This window comes from Penicillium cinerascens (assembly GCF_028974065.1).
Source record: "Penicillium cinerascens strain IBT 15544 chromosome Unknown contig_16_segment0_segment0, whole genome shotgun sequence".
Taxonomy (NCBI): Eukaryota; Fungi; Ascomycota; class Eurotiomycetes; order Eurotiales; family Aspergillaceae; genus Penicillium; species Penicillium cinerascens.
The window spans coordinates 1,828,170-1,843,229 of NW_026695286.1; the positions used below are offsets into that span (position 1 = coordinate 1,828,170).

At 52.2% G+C, this 15,060-nt stretch overlaps 6 protein-coding genes across 6 annotated transcripts; 3 read left to right on the plus strand and 3 right to left on the minus strand.

Annotated features, from left to right (window-relative positions):
* Window positions 1–509: 509 nt before the first annotated feature.
* Window positions 510–3,598, plus strand: N7498_000648 (uncharacterized protein; the record flags this gene model as incomplete). Its single annotated transcript, XM_058447711.1, is given in 4 exon segments — window positions 510–659; window positions 723–1,454; window positions 1,507–3,001; window positions 3,021–3,598. 4 exon segments carry the CDS (start codon window positions 510–512, stop codon window positions 3,596–3,598), a joined length of 2,955 nt encoding a protein of 984 aa, XP_058313122.1.
* A 637-nt stretch (window positions 3,599–4,235) lies between these two features.
* Window positions 4,236–5,951, plus strand: N7498_000649 (arylsulfotransferase family protein; the record flags this gene model as incomplete). Its single annotated transcript, XM_058447712.1, has 3 exons — window positions 4,236–4,791; window positions 4,850–4,915; window positions 4,966–5,951. 3 exons carry the CDS (start codon window positions 4,236–4,238, stop codon window positions 5,949–5,951), a joined length of 1,608 nt encoding a protein of 535 aa, XP_058313123.1.
* Window positions 5,952–6,047: 96 nt separating this feature from the next.
* Window positions 6,048–7,873, minus strand: N7498_000650 (flavin-containing monooxygenase; the record flags this gene model as incomplete). Its single annotated transcript, XM_058447713.1, has 5 exons — window positions 6,048–6,505; window positions 6,563–7,201; window positions 7,252–7,570; window positions 7,622–7,701; window positions 7,759–7,873. 5 exons carry the CDS (start codon window positions 7,871–7,873, stop codon window positions 6,048–6,050), a joined length of 1,611 nt encoding a protein of 536 aa, XP_058313124.1.
* Window positions 7,874–8,461: 588 nt separating this feature from the next.
* Window positions 8,462–9,616, minus strand: N7498_000651 (ankyrin repeat domain-containing protein; the record flags this gene model as incomplete). The annotated part of the gene is made up of 6 exons (XM_058447714.1): window positions 8,462–8,583; window positions 8,649–8,978; window positions 9,039–9,161; window positions 9,235–9,363; window positions 9,480–9,505; window positions 9,559–9,616. The coding sequence occupies 6 exons, from the start codon at window positions 9,614–9,616 to the stop codon at window positions 8,530–8,532; spliced, it is 720 nt and encodes a 239-aa protein (XP_058313125.1). The 3' UTR covers window positions 8,462–8,529.
* Window positions 9,617–9,983: 367 nt separating this feature from the next.
* Window positions 9,984–11,345, plus strand: N7498_000652 (WD40 repeat domain-containing protein; the record flags this gene model as incomplete). Its single annotated transcript, XM_058447715.1, has 1 exon — window positions 9,984–11,345. One exon carries the CDS (start codon window positions 9,984–9,986, stop codon window positions 11,343–11,345), a length of 1,362 nt encoding a protein of 453 aa, XP_058313126.1.
* Window positions 11,346–11,721: 376 nt separating this feature from the next.
* N7498_000653 (origin recognition complex subunit 1) lies at window positions 11,722–14,232 on the minus strand (the record flags this gene model as incomplete). The annotated part of the gene is made up of 3 exons (XM_058447716.1): window positions 11,722–13,192; window positions 13,254–13,375; window positions 13,438–14,232. 3 exons carry the CDS (start codon window positions 14,230–14,232, stop codon window positions 11,722–11,724), a joined length of 2,388 nt encoding a protein of 795 aa, XP_058313127.1.
* Window positions 14,233–15,060: the final 828 nt, after the last annotated feature.

Here is a 15,060-nt window from a genome sequence, read left to right on the forward strand (position 1 = left end):
AGGTGGATTCTTTATCTGATTGAATGCTTGAAGCGGTCTCTTAACTCGAAAGGAAACCCGGCGATCTGATCTCCGTCTGGCCTGCGGGTCCGGCGCAGTGTCGGCGAAATTGGTATGTGCCAAGCGCAGTTATGCGGAACGCTGTTTGTTTTCGTGGCGAGATTTTCGGGCCTTAGCTTCTCCTAGGTGGTTGCTAAAGTCCGAGGTTATCCACTGAAGGAGGTTTTCCCTGTTCTGACTATATGCCGTCGTGGTCCACGGTCCTAGCGATTTCTTAAATAATACAGTTTCCATGTAACACCCGCCTAATTACCTAGGCATGGCAAGTATTTATTATAGAGTAACCCAATGTGAAATGGGGTTGGATAGCTCAGAGACAACTCGTGGACAGCGTGAAGTGTTCAGTATAGTGGTGAAAGTGGGGAGCGGAGCGCGTAGACCACGACGCGTGACGCCAGATTCGCCAAGCATCCGACTCGCGATCTCCTCCCACCTTCATAAACACGACCATGACCGCGCAAGCCTTTCCTAGCGCCCTCGATCCCCTCAGTTCATCCACGCTAAACAAACTACACGAGGCGGCACCGCCGTCAAAGAAGCGCAAATTCGACCCTGGCACCGCTGCTGGACAGCTTTCTATGACATCGATTGTCATCAGAGTGCGTTATGCCTTGTTGCAGGCTCACTCCACCCACGCTGGCTAACACGACCGTCTTTTCCAGGCCCACGCTGCTTCATTATCAGACGAACCACTCGTCCTCGACCCCATCGCCGCGCTTCCCCGCTCTCGATTCCCACTCTCATGGCTTGAGGATGCGCCATGGTCGCGCTCGGACGCCCAAGCGAGTGGCTTATTCGCTGCAGATATACCCGCCTTGGAAAATGACTTGCGCGCTTGTGCAGAGCCGACGGTGCTGGCGGTACGGCTTGCTGTCAATGGTAGGCTGTATGTGATTGAGCGAGTCAAGCGGGGTATCTACTCACTGTCAAGGCTTGCGAGATGGGTGCATGAGGGTGATGTGGTCGTTGCCACCAAGGGATGGCACGCACCTCAAGATGCTGCGATGGATATCGGGGCCGACGAGAAGACTTGTACTGTTCCAGATGCTCTGAACTGGTGGCAGGCTGCGCATATTGAAGAGCCGTCTTCTGATCTGGGGTTGGGCGAGGACTTTGCAGGCTTGCAGGTGGCCGTCGTATTTGGGCAGTCGGAGGCGGATGGGGGCCAGGATGAGCCTACGTTTATGGATGTCCTTGAGCATCGTGGTCAGACACTTGCACCGGCTGCAAGAGCTCCGGAGGCTGCCTTCGGACTACCCGACTCGCAGGCTGTTGGTGGAGATGCCATGGATGTTGATGGCGTCGAATCCAACGCGGTGAATACGAAGCAGTCGCCTGAAGAGTTACTCAATGGGATGAAAGATCACTATCTGCAAGCTCTCTACGCATCAAAGGTGAAGATAATGCGCTTTAATTGGCGGGAACTTGTCCTAACTCTGTTTACAGACATCCCTGGCCTACTTTGCCAAAGGTCCATTGACACGCTGCCGTACAGCTCTTCAAAATGCTGGCCCTGAACAGTCCCAAAGTCTACCGGAGCTCATTGAATTCTACAGAGAAGCCATCTTGGCTGCAAAGAAGATGGACCTTAAATACCGAGAAACTCTCCCAACATCTGTCCGCGATGCACTATTGACTCCTTCTGACGGGGAGGAAGGTACCAAGAAACGCAAGAGCAAAAAGAAGAAGCTTGGAAAGAATGGTCTATATCCCGAGGAAGATGGTTTCATTCGCAAGTGGTGGAAGGATCGGAGCATGGAGTCATCTGCACCGGAGACCTCTCGTGAAACGGAGACCAAAAAGCACATCTCAGATCTTCGATTGCGTGAGACTCAACTGCAAATTCTTTTGATCCTGGAAGTCATCGCTTTGGAATCGACTTCGACCGAGGGAAAAAACAAACCCAACGAGAAAATCCTCGATGAAGAGAAGAATTCGCCCAAAAAGCCCAGAACCAAAAAACCTCAAGATCTAAACGTACTTCTTGAACTCCATCTAGACAGATTGTGCATCTGGCATGCCGTCAGTCTAGAGGAGTCTTCTGCGGCCGACTCGGCAAAGGCTTCATCTTTCAACGACAGTCACATGTCCGGAAAGAAGGTTGAGAGCGATGCGGTGCGCGACTTTTGCACTGAAGTGGTTGTCCCATTCTATGCGGCACGGCTTCCTGACAAATGCAAGCTCATCACCCGCAAATTCGGCGTTTCTGGTGGTATTTCACCGGCTGGCAAGAGGACCCAATCTTCAAGCAAAAAGGACCGCCCGGAGCCTGGATCAGAAGTCAAGCGACAAGCACCAGCACAAAAGCCCAGACGCTCGCTGCAGCGAGTGCTGACAGATGAGAGGACTGCTGCTGCGTCTCAAAATCGGCATCCGTCACTCCATCGGTCCAACACGGCACCATCAAAGCGTGATATCAAACGAGATTCCATGGAGCCTTTGCTGCCCACTGTCTTTGGTGGTAGTGTCAGAGGAGGTATCCAGCAGGCAAAACGAGTCGATAACCGCGAGGTTGACCTTAATGCGGTTGCCAGGCAGCACGAAACCAAGTTGCGCAAAGTGCAGATGTTGGTCGACCAGAAGAAAGAGCTTGATGCTGCTATTCAAGCTCTCCGGAAGCCAAATAGGGAGCTGGTTTCCAATGAGATCGCCGATGAATCAGTCAAGCGGTCCACCGGCGGAGGCAGCTCGCGAAAGTCAAAGAATCCTGTCCGTAACCCGATGGGTGAGGGCGTGCAGGTTATGGCTACACCCCGCGGCAATCGCAGAAAAGACATTGTCGGGATGCCACCGCTCCCTCGCAGTCTCGCTCCTTCACGCTCATTTGCTGGGGAGATGGAATACCGTTCCCTTGCCGAATCACCCGTCATGATCCCTTCCTCATCTTCGATTCGGCGAACGATTTCCTTCTCTGGCCCGGATTCCAACCCGTTCAGCCCTCGTCGCCCCACAAACTCAAGTCCAAAGAAGCGAAAAGAGCCACCGACAGAGCTTGGATCGATCCAAGAAACGCCCTCTCGGCCTTCCAAGCTTTTTTTTCGATGAACAACGAAGTACCGATGTATCGAGTGACCGCCGGCCTTCATCGAGCAAAGGAAGAGGCCTCTTCCGAGTCCCCAACCTCCCTGCACCTCGCTCTACTACCGATCCCACCACTGAACCAATGGCACCGTCCACCCCAGTATCATCACGCCAGAAGATCATTCCACCTTCCACTAATGGCTGTTCGCAAGATCTCAGCAAATCTCTCCAAGGCGCCAGCGCATCAATAATGGAAACGCCCCCAAGACAGCGTGGCGTCGATTCCATTCCCGCCCCATTTTCTGTAGCATGGGACATGAATGTGCAGGTCCAAGATACCAACCAGTCCGGGGCGCGCTCTCCGGTGGCTGTTATGGGAACTCCGGTCACGGAGAGTCCCGTGAAGAGAAGTCCAGTGAAGGGACTTGCCCCTGTTATCCCCGTGACGCCAGAGAAGTCGCAGTCCAAGTCGATCTATGAACAGCTCGGCTGGGATGATGACGAGATGGAATTTTAGATCATGTGCATGTTGCATTTTGTATGCATTACTTTTCGGCGTTATTTTAGCATATTCTTCTTCGGTCACGGAGTCTTCTAGCATCTGGGCGGGCGGGTTCGACATGACAAGCGCTCTGGAATACATTTATCATCACTTCAATAGAGATTATGAAGTTTATCATACAATTACCAAAACCCTATCTTATTAGTAGTATAAGTAAATGATAAGCTGCCCAATGACTTCACCGGGATGCGGACGTGGAGATGCATCTACTCTACTGTATTCCATAATATTGCATAGAGAAGTTGACAATAGCTTGCAGAATTTGAGTGATATAAAAAGATGGATGGTCCAGACCGATGGTGCTATGATGTTATTACAGCGCGGTTGGTGTCACTGAGGGGTACGTCACGTCTTCCGGATCTACTCCGCACCGGGGAAATGTTCATTTCAACTACAGCCTTGCACTTTCTTACCACAGATAAGCGGGACGATGGATTGAGGTGCAGATGTTGCAAGATAGCCCACCTATGGCTTCGTTCGTGTGAACTTGCCCATCATCGTATTCGCGTTAAACCTTAGACCCGTTGAATTTCACTTCCAATCCCCCCTCTTCTTCCCCATCACCGTCCGCTGCTTAATTGATTAAACTGCAATGAGAACCAAGCACATTCTCTGGCTGAGTGCTATCCTACAATGCACATCAGCAGATTGGCAATACCTATCCCGCCCAGACCTATCCCCACCCCGACTCAACATCACAGTCCCAGCCTCTCCACGCACCGAACCAGGCTACATATTCGTGGCGCCGACTGCCGGGTTCGTTGAAGGGAGTGTAGGACCTGAACAGCCCGGACCATACATCTTTCGCGACGATGGAGAGCTTGTCTGGTCTGGCCTCGGGTATTTAGCCGGCTACGTGGCTGACTTTGGCCCGACTGAGATTGATGGAAAGCCTGTGCTGCACGCTTTCCAAGGGTCGCTTGATGCTTTCCGTGGAAGGATGTATGGGAATCATGTCATTGTCAATGATAAGTATCAGACTGTCAGTGTCGTTCGGGCGGCATCGCATCGGTTGGTGTCAACGCATGAGTTTAATGTGGTGGATGGGGAAACGGTTTTGATTGAAGCTCCGGTGTCGGTCCCTGCGGACTTAAGCCGTTATGGAGGAGATGAGGGCCAGCAGTGGATTGTGAATAATGGGTTTCAAGGTGGGTCATGACCCCTCGGGTCGGTACTTATTCCACGTTGAAAGCTGACCTGGGATAGAACTTGATATTCATACCGGAGAGCTGCTCTTTGAGTGGTACAGTCTCGAACACATCACCCCAAAATGTGAGTTCAATCATCCAATTCAAAGCACCAATATCTCACATTTATCGCAGACAGCGCAGTCCCTCTTGAAAAAGAAGGCATCTTCTCCGGCCGCAGCTCACTCGACGCATGGAACTATTTCCACATAAACAGCGTGGACAAAGACGACGAAGGAAACTACCTGATCTCAGCCCGCCACTACGCTGCCATCTTCAAAATCAACGGCACGGATGGCGAGATCATCTGGCAGCTTGGCGGTACCCACGGGTCCGATTTCGATATCCCGCCCAGCGTGCAGTTCGCATATCAGCACGACGCCCGGTTCCGGTACCGGTCCGCAGATGGATCTATTGAGAGGATCTCATTCTTCGATAATGCAGCCATTACTTCACCCCTCGACCCCATTAATCCCTTCTCAAGGGCTCGATATGTCGAGTTAAACCATACCGCTGGGACAGCCGCGGAGATTCACACTTATCCAGCTCCAGATGGATTGAGTGCGCATTCGCAAGGAAATTTCCAGTTCCTGCCCAGTGGAAACAAGTTTGTGAACTGGGGCCAGGCGGGTGCTGTAACGGAGTTTGCGGATGATGGGACTGTGTTGTTCCATGCGTATCTTGACTCGTATCCGAACAAGCATGTGCAGAGTTATCGAGGGTTCCGATCAAATTGGACTGCGGTTTCGAACGAAGAGCCTGCTGTTCTGGCTCTCAGTGATGGAAAGGGGACAGTAACCGTGTGGGTGTCTTGGAACGGAGACACGGAAACCAGGACCTGGTTGTTTTATCTTTTCGATAACGACGCCAAGGAAGGTGTTGCGCTTGGGGCACAGACTAGGTCTAGTTTTGAGACACGGTTTGAAAAGAATCTTGGGATACCTGCTAAAACAATTAAGAGATTCTCGATTGGGGTCGAGGCGTTGGATGCTCAGGGCCGTGGCCTTGGAAGTAGTAGACCGGTTTGGATCCAAGATGATACGCCCTACCGCGCTCATCTTCAGGAGATACAACACGAGTCACATCTCTCGTCTGGATATAGGGAACGGCTGGAGCTGTGATATTCCGGATTTGATCGAGAGTGATTATAGGCAGCAAATATTATTTCCAAAGTTGTCCCAACAAACGATTTACAGAGCGTTTCACCAGATTTATACTCAACGCGCCTTAGCCAGCTTAGATCGAGCAAAATAGCCCCCGGCCACAGCAAGAACCCCAATAGTCCCAACCAGAAGCGAAGTATCACTGATCAGTGTCTCCTCCCGAACACGCCCTAGCTGTGTAGGCTTTTTCTTCACAAGATTGCTCCCAGAACCTTCGGCAATATAATCCTGCCATTCCACCTTCGATAGCTCGTTCTGATAGCTGATAACGGTTCCAGACCAGTTATTGGTAATAAGGCCATCATCCGTCTTGTACCAACTGTTGCAGTTGGGGTCCGCAAAGCTGCTGGCCCTCAGGAGGGCCTGAATTCTATCATTGTATTCCTTCATGGCGCTCCGTGTTGGCTTGAACGTTAGTGTCTTGCCTTGCTGCCGAGCGCGGATCACTTCGCCGACCATGGCATTGAGGTAGCGGGACTCGGCCTCGATCATGAGGATGATGGAGTTGTGTCCTGTTACTCGGGGTTAGCAGAACTAATACCGGTAGCAGTGTCAGAGGATAATCTCACCCAGGTTGGTATTGGGTCCATAAAACATGCCGAAGTTAGGCAAATCCTCAATAGTCATACCGAGGTAGGCTTGAGCCCCATTCTTCCAAATATCTCCCAGAGACCGCCCATTTGCACCATAGACCTGGATAGGATACATAAAGTCGACCGTCTTGAACCCGGTCGCCAACACGATCAGGTCATATTCCTGTTCGCCTTTGCCTTCAATTTCAATTCCCTTCTCCGTATTACGAGTGATAGCACCTGTTTCCAAATCGACGTTATCGCGTCCGAGAGCGGGATAATAATCATCGCAAATGATGACTCGCTTGCATCCGGGAGAATATTCGGGAGTCAGGGTATTCCATAGCTCAGGCTTATGCGGTAGTTGGCTCTGCATCATGCCCGTGCACCAATCGCGGACCAACTGCGCAAAGTCGGAGTTACCGTCGAAGATGGCGGCGTGGAAGGACTCGCGGAACTCCATTTGTAGTGCACGTTTGCGCCAGCGGAAGGGTGGAACGTAGGTGAGTAGAGCCTTTTGCAGGGTGGAAACTGGGACATCTTGACGGGGGATGAGCCAATTGGGTGTACGCTGGAAGACGGTCAGATGAGATGCTTCTGGGGCGATTTCTGGAATGATTTGGGCGGCCGTCGCTCCTATATTCAACTTTAGTATGTTATTTTGATCCGTTGTTGGATATCCGTACCATTTCCAATAACTGCAATTCGTTTCCCTGCAAGATCGTAGCCCCAGTCCCATCGAGCCGAATGCATCATTTTGCCTCGGAAATCCTTCAGTCCTGGAATATCCGGCTCACGGGGCAAGTTGAGCTGTCCGACGGCGGAGATCAAGAAGTCCGAGTTTATGATGTAAGAGTCTCCATATTCGCTATCCTTGGCTCCTGATACCTTCACGCTGACTTTCCATTTTGATTCGGTATCATCCCAGAGCGCCTCTTCCACCGTTGAGTTGAATCGGATATGGTTGTAGAGTCCCCATTTCTGCGCGACGCGGATGAGATAGGCCTGAACAGGAAATGTTAGTCCGGGTTGCGCTCGGGGTGTTTCTTGCCTTACATGGATCTCCTCCTGTCCGGGATACTCTCGTGACCATCCGGGATTCTGTTCGAAGGAATAGCTGTACAGAGAGCTCCAGACTGATTTCCGTTAGTTCGTGCCTCGGATGAACGAAATGAAAGGCATGGCGCCCATACCATCGCAACAACAGCCAGGGTATTTGTTATCATTCCACGTTCCACCCACACTACTACTCTTCTCCAGGATGACGAAATTGCGGCATTTGTTTCGCTTGATCAAATCGATAGCCATGCACAACCCTTATATTGCGTTAGCCGTTAGATTGTACTTGACCATCGTCTTGGGTACTTGCCAGATATCCCGGCTCCAATGATGACCACCGTCGCATTGGTGAAGTCTTTGTTTCCCACCGGAAGACGTGTGCTGTATGAAGCGGGCATTCTGTCTCCAGTAGCGATAGCGGGCTAGAATTATAATTGAGGCACTCGGGAGGTGAAAGAGGCAAGTTTCCCAGGCGTCGATCACCGACTCTGTCTTCCAGCCATCGGCTTAAATGGCAATTCGACCCCCTTCGTTTTACCGAGACCCCTCATTTCTCTGCTACGAAGGAGACGTTACTTGCAGGTTGGATCACATGGTTACTAGGCATGCAAGAGTGCACAAATGTACCGGTCTCGGCCAGAGATAGTGGTACATTTTTTGGGGCCAATTTATATTTCCTCTCGCTGATAAAGCCAGCTGGGTGAATTAACGAAATACCCAAGTAGAAGCCCACAATCTTCCAGCCTGTATTACACGAAGACAAAGGGGAATTCCCGGTTACTCCTATTAAACTTCGGCAGTGCGGAGGCGAAGGTGCGGGGACACCGGGCCGCCGAGGCCCAAATGATGCGCACTATGTATAGTCTACACAACGGACACGTGCGGATAGTAATGTACAGCTCAAATTATGGAAGCTCAATTCCTTCTCTTTCTGCTGTTTGTAGGATATACTGCTTGACCTGTGGAGATAAAGGTTGAGAGTTAGCAACGCGCACACTACATCAGGACACGAGTAACCACTGACCTTGTCATCTGGCACCAGAGCGATCGCCAATCTCCCCTCTGCATCCCTCTTTTCTGCATCTGCTCCGGACTTGAGCAGTAGGATGGCGGCGTCACCGTGTCCCTCGGAAATAGCATGATGCAGCGCCGTGAGACCGTCGTTGTCGGTCGCATTGACGGGGCTTTTGCCTTCTTCTAGAAGAATCTTGATGATAGGAGCAGAGCCGACTGCTGCAGCTCGGTGAAGTGGAAGCTGACCGCGAATATCCTTGATACGGGCGCTGCATTTATTGGCGAGCAAAGTTCGTACCGTGGAAAGATTGGCCTTGGAACTTGCAAAGTGCAAAGCGTTCTAGCAAGGTGTCAGTATCTTGGAGATATATTGCTCTAGCATGTTGCCGAATAAGCGTACCTGCCCTGATGAACTCTTCACACTGACATCGGCTCCTTTGCGTAGAAGTAGGTCGATGATTTTGTCACCCTCGGCGGCTTTGAGACTGGCCGCGATCATAAGCGGTGTCCAGTTTGACCCGTCCTAAATTCACGCCTCAGTTAATATCCGAGGAATGCCTGGCCAAATGGGATGATATAGGACATCCATCACGTACTTCGACATCGGGATCAAAATTCTTGATGCCAACTAGCATCTCCACAATAGGTAATCGGTTGTAGGCCACAGCCCAGTGGATTGGCAAGCGCTCATCATCATCTTTGACAAAGGCGGACTTTGGATTGGCCTATAAGTGCGATTAGTCTCTGCAAATTCATCTGACCATCCATGGAAGACCTCGAGCTCAACGGGAAATACGTGGTGGGTTTTGCGGGGCAGCTCGGAGCTCTAGATATCACTCACGTTAAGAAGAGATTCTGCGATTTGAGCTATTATACATGTTTAGCATAATTAAATATCCGTATCTTGGGTATATACTCACTCCTGCCCTCACGAGCAGCCTCATGAAGAGGGAATTTAGCGCTGTAGTTGGGGTCCATCGCGTTGAGAGGAATGACTTCGACGAGGAGATAAACGATAAGAGCTGCGATAAGTAGGCGGTCGACACCTGACGCGGACACCTCAGGCCGCTAACCGAACTTCCATCAGAGATTCGTTCTTCGGAACTCCACCACTTCTTCATTCACCAACGCCAGGGTCGCCTTTTCTTTTTTAAAGAGGACTGGTCGAAATCGGATGTGCTGAACTCACCGCACGGCACGATATCCACCGCTGATCCCCTGCGCAGGGTTTTCTACCGCGCGCACCACCGTCGAGGCTCCGCCTTTACGCTTCGATCTTTGAATCTTTCTAGCTCCCTCTCCACGCCGCATCTCCTCCTCCATATCCTCCAATTACAGAATCGCGATGGACTACTCCCAATCACTGACCGCCGATGAGGCGGTTCGCACGTCCGCGAAGCGGACTGCCGACCTCTTCGGCACTGAATACTTGATGGTCACCCCCTCGACTCTCGCAGACGGCTCGATCGGCGTGTCCTATCGACGGAAAGCTGAATATGAACATGTGAAGGAATTGCCTCCAGTACTGGCAGAAAAGCAGGCCAAGGCCGCCGCAGGGCGCACAAAACGGCCCAAGATCCAGTCGCAGCAGTCGCAGACTTCTGGGGACCGAAGCGGTGCGTCTATGGCTCTCGTTAAGAGGCCGGCGGGTATGAATTCAGGCGCGGCCGCCGAAGACCAGCCTAAGAGTTTGATCCAAAGACCGTCTGCGACTAAGCAACAGCGACCTGATTGGCACGCGCCATGGAAGTTAATGCGTGTGATCTCGGGTCACTTGGGTTGGGTGCGAGCTCTGGCTGTCGAGCCAAATAACAAGTGGTTTGCTAGTGGTGCGGGAGATCGGACAATCAAGATCTGGGATATGGCGACGGGCGGATTGCGTCTTACTCTCACTGGTCATATCTCTACCGTGCGTGGCCTCGCGGTTTCGCCGCGGCATCCGTACCTGTTTTCGTGCGGAGAGGACAAGATGGTCAAGTGCTGGGATTTGGAGACGAACAAGGTTATTCGGCACTACCACGGCCATTTGAGTGGTGTATACACCCTGGCCTTGCACCCTCACCTCGATCTGTTGGTTACCGGTGGTCGTGACGGTGTATGCCGAGTATGGGACATGCGCACACGGAGTAACGTCCACGTCTTGGCCGGACACAAGGGTACTGTTGCCGACATCAAGTGCCAGGAAGCCGACCCGCAGGTCATCTCCGGTTCTCTGGATGCCACAGTGCGGCTCTGGGATTTGGCCGCGGGCAAGTCCATGGGAGTCCTGACACACCACAAGAAGGGCGTGCGCGCCCTCGCTACCCACCCGCGCGAATTCACCTTCGCCAGTGCCAGCACGGGCAGCATCAAGCAATGGAAGTGCCCCGAGGGCGACTTCATGCAGAACTTCGACGGCCAGAATGCCGTCATCAACTCCCTTTCCGTCAACTCGGACAACGTCTTGTTCTCCGGTGGCGACAACGGCTCCATGTCGTTCTGGGACTGGAAGACCGGCCATCAGTTCCAGTCCATCGACACCATGGCCCAGCCTGGTTCCCTCGAGGCCGAGGCTGGTATCATGGCCTCAACTTTCGACCGTACTGGTCTACGTCTGATTACTGGTGAGGCCGATAAGACTATCAAGGTGTGGAAGCCGGATGAGGATGCCACGCCTGAGACTCACCCTCTTACTTGGGCTCCTACCCTGGGCAGACAGCGGTACTAGAGGATTGGCTGCGGCCTTGCATATCTGTCTTCTGTTCTGAGTCTTGAATACCCTTCTTCCTGTTTGATTAATTATCTTTTGTGGCACCATACGGAGTTCAGAGTTCAAGGGTATTGGGAGAGTGGTATTCCCTGAACAAAAGGGGCTATCTCTTTCAAAAAGAATCACATCGTCTGTACAACTATATAAGAGTTCAGTATGGTTTCATAGCTACGTGGACGTGACGGCGTTCTAAAAGTACAATAAATGTGCGCTTACAGTGATATAGAGAACCAACCACCAAAAGGGTATCACATGCAATGTAGACTATGGATGCAGACAAAAATACAAAATGCAGAAAAGAAACTCCGGAAATGCACAGCCAGCCAGCAGGAACTCACTGTTCAGTACCGAGACCAAAGCCCTTAGCATCAACATCCTCCCGGAAAGCAGACCTTACATCCTCCGGAGAAACCCTCAGTCGAACCTTGCTACTGCGATCACCCCGAGCAGGAATCGTAGAACCGCCTAGCACGCTCTTCGAGCCAGAGCCCTGCTCCAGAGCCAGGACGCCAGAGTTCATCAGCTCCATAGCGGCAAAGCCCAATGCACGCACCCTTGCGCTCGCACCTCCGCCAAGAAGGAAGTCCTTGACGCCGGCCCCAGTGGTTCCGGCCAGGGCGACGGCTGCGTCAGCGATGCGACGTGCCTCGTCGAGGACATCGCCGAATGTTGACTCGGTGATACCGGTACGGCCGACACGGGCGAGAAGGGCGGCCAGGAAGAGCTTTCCTGAAAGAGGGAGGCAGCGGAGGGATTGTTGTAGTGGAGTGGATGTGGCCTCCTGGATGGCTTGTTTGATGGTAGCGATTGTGACACGCCCGGTTTGTCCTTTGCCTGTTAGAGGTTTCGAAGCAGGAGCGTCTTCTTGTCCCTTGTCGGTGAGCATTTTATTGCGCCGTGCAGGTGTTTTACTGGGAGTGGGTGGTTCCTCGTTTTCATCAATTGCAGCCAGGGTGGTGTTGGCAGCTTCGTCTGCGTCTTGTTCAGCAATTTCAACGGCGCGGCGACAGATGTCTAGTGCACGACGGGCGTCACCACTGACGGCGGCGACTTTGCGGCTCGCGAACTGGATGGCGTCTGGGTCCACGATATTGCCGGGGACGTTGGCCAGACGTGTGCTGATGATCTCCATCAGATCATTGTGGCGGTAACCAGGGAACGTGATACGAGTTAAACCGAGACGGCTGGAGATCTTGTTGCTAAGTGTTCGCTCGGGAAGATCCATAGTGTTGGCGACAGCCAGAACGATGAGGCGTGAGTGTCGAAGGGCGGGCCAATTGAAGAAGTTGTACATGACGGACTGGTTCTTGGTGACCAGCTGGTCCAACTCATCCATGAGCACGACGCACGAGACCCGGCGAGGCGAAGGGTTGGAGAACTCTCGCTCCAGGAGGTCAAGGGCATGAGAAGGAGAGACTCGGTCTCCTTTCAAGGCCTCCCAAAGGAGGGAGTAGGATTGATGAGGGTCGGTGACTTTCATGCCGTTAATTTCAACGAAGATGAAGTCATCCATTTCCTCAGCCATAACGGCACCGTTGAGCTGGGCCACCACTTCACGCACGGTTGCGGTCTTGCCGGTACCCGGTGTGCCTGAGATATAGATACAGGCCCCAGTGCCTTCCATGATAGCCGCACTAAGATGATTGTAGACTGAATTGAACTCGGTTTTCCGACAAGGAAGGGAATCCGGCACCGTTGACACATGCAGTAGGTTACGTGCTTGGCGATATGGTGAGGCAAAGTGGTTTGGAGAGAGGACACGAGTGCCAAGCGGCGTAAATTCAAGAGGCTTCTTCACCACGATCCTAGGGCTTTTTTTAGCATGTTCTTGGACTAAAGTACTTTCAGTGGGCCACAGCTTCATACCTCTTATGGGTGGGTGTCGTCAAGGGCTTCTTGCGCTGTGACTTGGGTGTCGCATTGCCTGCCAATCGTTGCCTTTTTCTAGGAGTGGTCGGAGCCTCACTCTCCTCCTTGGCGTCGACGTACTAAGAGGCAGATGCAGTTAGTATACCTTCGTCACGGTCTGCTAACCAAATGTATCACTTACATCGTCATCCGCGACCTTGCGCTTCTTGGCTGCTTTGAGCCCGTCCTTGATCAGGTTGATAAGATCGAAGATTTTGTCTTCCTGATACACCTCCTCCCAGACAAATTCGTCCGTATATCTACCCTGCGCCTGACTCACACCTCTACGGCAAACGATGCACTTGTTGTACTCGGCCAGTTCGGTTTTGTCCTTAGGAGGAGTGCCGTTCGGGTATTTCCCAAAGAAGACATCCTTGGACATCACAACAGCCTTGCCATTGATTGAAGTAAGAGGGTTGGTATTGAAGTCCGCGGTCAGATACTGCTCATTCGGCAGTGCATCTGCCCTGCGCTTGTTCCTAGTCGACAAGAACTCATCCGGGGATGCGAACCACATGATGTTGGCGGACTTGATCATTTGGTCTTCCTCGTCTTCGTCCTCTTCCTCCACGAACTCCGTAATGATCCCAACCCAGTCCTTACCCGGTTCTGGCGATTTCAAGAGTACTACCTGGCCAAGATGGCACTCGAAAGTGCCCATGCGGGCGCCCACAATCGTCGGTCCTTTCCTGGCAGGTCGAGAGGAGCGGCGGCGGCGGCTTGATTTGGTAGGGCTGGCACCATTGGCTTCAGCTTCATCTGTAGTCTCTGGCTCCGGTGCATAGATCCAGTCCCACGGGTGGTCTTCGTCACCGAGTTCGTCGTCGGAGTCTTCACGGACCAGAGCCCCTTTGGTCACCCATTGCTGGGCGCGCTTTCGAACATTGCGGGTATGCTGAGGATTGGGATCGGAGTCGGAATCGGAGCCCGCAGCCATTTTGTATATGGCCTTGCTGTATAGCTAGGAGCTGGGCGGCAGGGCAATTGTCGAAGTTGAAAGGGCTCGCGTCGCAACGAATTCGGGCACGCGTTGTCCACTTTACTCCATTTCGAGTTTAGCGCCCGATTTAGAGACGCCAATCAGCGTCCGGCATTTATATAGCTTCACAAACAGATGAACAATCCATCGGGTAAATTGAGAATTTCTCGCGCAGTAATTGGTGATAATCTTCAAATAAATAGTTGCCCGGGTGATCAATTACGATAAACCGACATCGACCGGCGCACGTGCCTTAATGGCGAGCTGTGTAAGCACGAAGGATATCTGTGTGAATACTCTGTTTATGTACGGTTCGCCACTAGGCCAGAGACAGTTGCATCTTATTAGTTTGTTGCAGGACATTGGCTGATATTTACTAACCTCGAAAATGTCAGCGAGATATTTCACGATGAGCGGGCTCAAGGGCATCTGGTTCCCCGGTATGTTGTTTGGCTCACTATGATACCGTAGCCCACCAGTTGCTGATTCTAACTAGATTGAAACCGGACTGGGAAGAGCTCCTCGATCGATGCAGCAAGGCTGACAATCTCCTCGAACTGGTAAATTCCGGGAAACCTTTTGTTTCTCTGCATGAGATTGACCCTACCTGCTATACGTTATTTGGGTTCACCCCGGATGCCGGAGTCGAGAGGAAAATGGAAAGGCATTGCAACGTCGACCTCGGCGTGCTTTTCTAAAGTGAAGAGATGAATCTTCCCTACATGGCACCGAATCACCTACAGCTTTTCAAAACACAATGATCCCTACCCCGGGAAGACAATGGGG